General features: G+C 39.0%; 1 protein-coding gene across 1 annotated transcript; it reads right to left on the reverse strand.

Moving 5' to 3' along the window:
• Positions 1–527: 527 nt before the first annotated feature.
• On the reverse strand, positions 528–3,301 carry LOC113568810 (uncharacterized). Its single transcript, XM_081704894.1, has 3 exons — positions 3,074–3,301; positions 2,263–2,559; positions 528–850 (listed from the first exon to the last, which is right to left on the reverse strand). Exons 1-3 carry the CDS (start codon positions 3,183–3,185, stop codon positions 528–530), a joined length of 732 nt encoding a protein of 243 aa, XP_081561020.1. The 5' UTR covers positions 3,186–3,301.
• Positions 3,302–6,811: the final 3,510 nt, after the last annotated feature.

Below are 6,811 nucleotides of genomic sequence, written 5' to 3' on the forward strand. Positions count from 1 at the left end.
AAACTAAACTGAGCAGCAAATCCAAAGAGTTTGTAGGAGCAGGTTTTCTACAAAAGGGAATCACACAACAACAATGGACGCTTAGCACTTTCTTGTCTAAATAATAATGATTCATATAGTAAAATATCCAGTCAGGCATAATTATATCAACTCCGCTCTCACAGATTACCAACACCATGTTTTCTATTAATATAGTCTGTCAACTGATACTCACCAGTAAACAGACCTAAATCTACCACACAAGTCACTGCTGTCTGGTCCTGTACATGTTTTAATGTTGAATAAATCCATTAATTCAGGAGCACATAAAGCATGTCCTGTAGCAGATATGACAGCTTCCTGTTATTCAGGAAATCAGACATTTTATGATCTGGTTTGTCCTGTTTCTACTAAAATGTTATTGACTGCTTCCATCTAGTGGCCAATATGTGCACATGTCCAAGACTCCCCAGTACATGTAGTGACATTCTAATGACGTTCTAATGACAATCTACTGATATTTCATATTTTTGCTGAAAATATCACTGCTAAATTTTATTTCTAAGGTGGTTATAGACCGTAAACTGTTCCTCACCAGTAACGTTTACCCAGATTGCATCACTGTAGTTTGTGTAGTAGACTGGGTTTCCTCTGCCAGCTCTGCACCAGTACTGGCCTCCATCAGAGGGCGCCACTGAGCTGATGTTGTAGGAGTTTGTTGCAGTGTTGGACTCATTCTCAGGGTTGTGTGTGTGTCTGGACCAGTAAAAGCTCCATCCAGCAGACTGGTCCAGCTTACAGTGCAGAGTCACTGGGTTTCCCACCAGTGCAGCTCCTGTAAGGCTTGATGTGAGTTCAGGTGTGGGTTTAACTATGGATGGAGATGAAACACACAGTTCAGAATATGCAATGACAGAGTGCATAGAGATATCTATGAAATGACTAACATTCTCATATTAAAAATAGATGAAGTATTTCAGTATTTTAAACATTTTAAAATAAAAACAATAGATTCTCAGTAACATGGTGTAGCAGTAGTGAAGCAGTAGATTAATCAACAGACTTTTAATTAACTGTTTATGTCAGATTTGTTTATATTCTGATTAATTCAGTTGTTTTCACTTTATTTAAATTGTCCAAGTTCATATCTGTAGATGTTAATGTCATGATTAGTCCCTCCCAGGTTCTATCTTGCGTGGTTTCCCTGTCTTGTGTGTTTTGCTTCCATACCTTTAGTTTAATTTTCCTCCTACCCTCATTTGATTGCTTGCACGTGTCCCTTGTTTTTACCTTTTGGTTCTTGTATTTAAACCCTGTCTTGATCCTGGTGTTTTTGCTGTTCATTATTAGGCTTGAATGTGTTTGGTTGTTTTGATGTTTTTGCAAAGCCCGTAAGTTTTCACTCCTTGCCTTTGTGTTATCTTAGCCTCCTTGTTCCCTAGTCTTTGTTACCCCTCTGGACTTTGAGATGGGGTTGGGTCATGATTACACTCCAACTCATTCACATGTAAGTGTGATGGTCTCTCTACTGAATATTTTTGTACAATTATACTGCACATTCAGAACCAGCTCAGGCTCCATTGTAGAAGTAATTAAATTCTGCTTTTATGTTCACCTCTCAATAAGATCATGTGTTAGAATCTTATAAAACCTACTAAAACTGAACACTGGCTGCTGGTCACTGAGAAGTACACGTCTCTCTGCTACAGACTATGTGAGGTCACTGTGTACTCTCTTCTTCAGCACAGAAGGGGGCGCTATTAGTGAGATCAGGTCTTGTAGTGCAGGGGGGAAACAAATGCTTTTAAAGCAGGGCTGTCAAAATAAAAGTCCTGTAGGACCACAGTACAGCCCTGTTCAGTGTTTCACCTGCTCCAACAGAGCTCACTCATTGTTATAAATTTGTGCATCACTTTTAAGATCCATTATAAGTTTGTAATGACATCGGAACACTAAGGTAACAAGAAAAGAAGCACGTTTGCATTTCAGTTCCAGTATCATGTAGTGTAACTGTAATTACAGTACAACTCCAATACCATGTAATGTAACTGTAATTACGGTACAACTGTAATACCATGCAGTCGAACTGTAATTACAGTACAGCTCTAATACAATGTAGTGTAACTGTAATTACTGTACATCTATAATTTCCTTTTTGCCTAGTAAACACAATACATGGAGCATGTATTATGATGCTGAATACAAATAGTGTAAATTATTTAACAAACAATAATTTAAGTTAATAAAATAGACATTACATTTATGAAATGACAGTAATTTTACCATGTACAGTGAGGGTAACAGTGTTACTGTACTGTGATGCTGTTGGTCTGTAATATTGTGCTCCTCTACACTGGTACTGATCCCCATTAACTACAGCATCTCTACTGATGGTGAGAGTGTCTCTGTTTACAGTGTAAAACACAGACTGAAACACTGTACTCCACTGACTCTGTGCTTTTTTCTTACACCACTGATATGCCCACCAAACATAACCCTGAACCTCACACTTCAGAGTGACTGACTCTCCAGTGAACACAGGACTCTGAGACTCCACAGTCATTGTAGTTGTGGGTAAATCTGTAGAAAGAGTTGGAGAACACTGCATGTTAAAGCTGACTGACCCCAATGTCTTCCTGGAGTCACTCTGTATTTACATATATTATAACAAACAGGTTAGACCCACGATGCTGCGTTCTAATTTGTTAATCACTGTGTTTTGTGGAGATTATCTGGAGATTGTGTGGGATCTGATTGTGATTGGAGTGTAAAATGTGAACTCATGAGTGTGAGTCACTTAATTATTCCATCCAGTACCACCTTGGACACTTTGTCCAGTAATGGGAAACTTGTAATTGGGACTGTGATGCTCTTTTATGTCACTTAAACAGTTTTGTAACAGCAGTGTAAAAGCACAGTTATAGTTTCAGTTTTGCCCTCAGCAAGTGACTGAATGCATGTGGACTCAGTGTATATTATGCTACTGACTACAAAGAGTTTATTTGAACAAAAGGTTTACATTTAGTTCAAGTTTAATTTTCATTAAATCACAGTGATCTTATCATGCGCTATGAGAGAAATAGTCCAAACTCACCTGACACAGTTAATGTAACAGCATTACTGATCTCTGAGCTCTGAGAGTCTCTTCCCCTGTACCCTCTGCAGGTGTATGTCCCACTGTCATACTGTGTAACAGAGCTGATCATGTATGGATTGTATGTGGTGTGTGGGTAGGAATTGTTGCCATCCTTATACCAGCTGTATGTCCACCCAGTGTCTCCTTCTAGCCGTATGTCGCATCTGAGAGTCACAGTCTCTCCTCTGAACAGCTGATTATCAGGACTTACACTCACAACAGCTTTAGGATGACCTGCAGAAACATTAAACATTTGAATTCTTCATGCAGTTACTTTAAAAACAAATAAATTGCACAGATCTAAATCTAAATCTATCACATATGTCACTGTTGTCTGGTCTGGAACATGTTTTTAATACTAAATAAATCCAATATTTATAAAATACATATTATAAAATGGTAAAGGTGTAAATGAATAAATTTTAAATAGCAAATTTTCCAAAAATATCTAACGACATCATTCCATGTTTCATGAAAAAGCTGACTAGACTTAATAATGGCAGTTTGGGTTTTATCCAAGGACATTACAGTCAATGTCAGAAGAAAGAACAATAACACACTCCACTTTAGTTATTTACCTTCACAGCTGTTTTTAAAATCATATTACACAGAGTGGATTAACATTAATATATAAATCAAACTTGTACATAAAATATAGAAAAAGTAAACAATATAAATCACCTTGAGCAAGTCCAGCTTGAACAAATGAAGTCAGCACTATGAACATAAAAACAGGGAACATATGAATATGTACAATGAAATAATTAATTTATTAAAAAACACATCAGAGCAAAACATTTCAGACACAATTAAAATAAAAGTATTTATAATTGTTCATTTAAATAAAACCATCTTAACATTCTGGTTAACACTTTGTATAATTGTTCATCTAACCTCCGCTTCAAAGGGAATGGGGAAACTGACTGATGTTTTCACAAACTTCCAATAAAAGGTGAAAGAAATGAATCTTTCATGATAAAAAATGTTTAGAGAACTTTAGAGTGCTGAAGGTTTTGAACACAAGGGGGCGTCTGTGATTTATGTTTCTGTGGGCAGTGGTGTGTGCTGTGGGATGAGCAGATTCACTATTGCTGGCATCACATGGAATCACATGGAAATGAAATCCAGGCTGGAAACAGAAACAGAAAGCAGGTGAATGCAGCGACGCTCGGGATCGTGACACTGATTTGCTAATCTGCTGAATTTGTGAATCTGTTTCTGAGATTCATGTATGGGCTTAAATTATTAAATAGTCATGCAATATTAAAGGGAGAAAATAAAAGGTTTTGTGAGCTGTTCCAGGACTGTAGAACTGTTGTTTTGCATCTCCCCATTTCTGCTGATAACATGAAGCACTGAAAAAGAATCCAGTGGAGTTGTGTGTGTGCCGTCTCTCTGCTAATATGACATATTCGTGTGGTAGTGGATCCTTTGTTAGGGGGTAGGTGTTGGTGTTCCTGGTTGAGTGAGTGTGAGGAGTAGGTCCTTTGTTAGGGGTGGTAGGTGTTGGTGTTCCTGGTTGAGTGAGTGTGAGGAGTGGGTCCTTTGTTAGGGGTGGTAGGTGTTGTTTTTCCTGGTTGAGTGAGTGTGAGGAGTGGGTCCTTTGTTGGGAGGTTTTGTCTGTGAATTGAGCTTGTGTTCAGCAGCGAGACTGAGGTTGGTGCTACAGCTGAGTTACTGGGTCAGCTGTGTGTGTTGTGGTTCATGTCACAGGGTTTCCTTTCATATCTATAAAATGAAGAGTCTCTCTTGTGTCATACAGCCAGACTATGTTGGTCAAGATCATTCTTCCCTCTCTTAATATAAGTGTGTCCGTTTATATTACAAAAATGTTTTGGCCATTTCCTGCTGATCATCACCTTCCTTTATTGTTTACTCACATTACATTTGTTGACGTTACAGTATTTTTACACATTTAGTCTGTTAAAATCTTAATATACACAGTAGGTTACATTGTTCCATCACACTGTTGTAGTTATTAATTTACACAAACACACAAAACAGTCCAAGCAGTGGATGTTATCTGCTGATTTTCTACAGGGTTTGTTTGTAGTCTTTACTGAACTGTTTCAACACCACACAGCATGTAGATTTTCCCACTCATATCTGTGGTCATTCTTTGGGTTTGTTGTAGTCTACGGACTTCTCAATTCCTAAATTATGTTGGTATGATCCAAATCCCAAATATACAGACTGTCAAGTTTCTATAGTGATAGTGATGTCATGGCTGTCAACCCTGTGCAGGTAGTTATGAATCTTGGGGTTCTTCTTCACCCCACACTTTCACTTGAACCTCATGTTAGATCCCTCACTAAATCTGTTTATTTCTCCTCTAAAACTCTACTCTATGGTTTCAGTAGCTCTAGTGTTGATCATTGTAATCCTCTTTTCACTGGTCTTACTGTTAAAATCTGACAAACACATCTGCTAGAGTCGTGAGCGTCCATATGACCTCTGTGTTTCATCAGCTACACTGATGTGTAGAAGTACACTGGTAACTGGTCTGTTCCCATTTTGAGTACAAACATGTACAAGAACTTCTCCTCCTGCTCTCCAGCCCAGTACATCAAACAGAACCCTTTCCATAACACATCTGGATACAGTGAGAACACCTGAGCACATGGAAGTGAAACTCTGATCCTCCCTTCTGAGGGAACTACACAACTAACACACATAATCTCATCAGTCAGGATCCTCAGACTGCACATTACCAACTTCATACAGCACCTCTGACTCTAATGAAGACATAAAGAGAACATTTACTCACAGAGCACCACAGGGAGTGAACTGAGCTTCATACTGTCCCAATAATGATGGACAAACTGAGTGACTGTGTGTGTTAAAGACTCATCACTTCCTGTGTTCTCTAGTCAAAGCACACTTCTGAGAAAGAGAGAAATACTGAGAGATAGACATAGAGTGAGGGGGCAGAGAGAGAGAGAGAGAGAGAGAGAGAGAGAGAGTGAGAGAGAGAAAGAAGAGGCCATGGTTTCCATTTTTCAGACTGTGTGGTTCCAGTTCTTTCCTCTTTCCATAATGATCTTACATTTTACTTCTCTATCTCAAAGACACACACACACACACACACACACACACACACACACACACACACACACACACACACACACACACACACACACACACACACACTTTAAACACTTTAACACCAGATCCATGCAAACTCAGCACAAAGTTTGTGGAGAGTAGAAAAGAGAATGTGCAGGTGAAAGAAGAGAGAATTAATTCTGATTCTGCACACTTTAAATGAATATTATTAAACACCACTGAGTATCAGTAACATGAAGTAGAGAGCAGGTCACTATTTATCACCTCTAACAGTCCATAACACCCACCACCCTGCACTTCCTCCCTCTGCAACACAGCTGAAATAGAACAGAAACCACAACACTCACCTCCCTCTGATCTCATGCCTCCATTTATGTTATTTCTATATGTGTGTGTGCGTTTGTGTATTAGGGTGCATGTGTGTTTGTGCTTGCATGTGTGTGTGCGTGCATGTGTGTTTGTGTATGTGTGTGTGTGTGTGTGTATGGGTGCGTATTTGGTTGCATTAGTGTTTGTGCATGCATGTGTGTGTGTGTGTGTGTGTGTGTGCGCGTGTATGTGTGTGTGTGTGTGTGTGCGCATGCGCGCGCATGTGTGTGTGTGTGACACGTGTGTGTGTGTGTGTGCGCG

This window comes from Electrophorus electricus, chromosome 21 (genome assembly GCF_041902795.1).
Source record: "Electrophorus electricus isolate QZ-2024a chromosome 21, ASM4190279v1, whole genome shotgun sequence".
Classification (NCBI taxonomy): Eukaryota; Metazoa; Chordata; class Actinopteri; order Gymnotiformes; family Gymnotidae; genus Electrophorus; species Electrophorus electricus.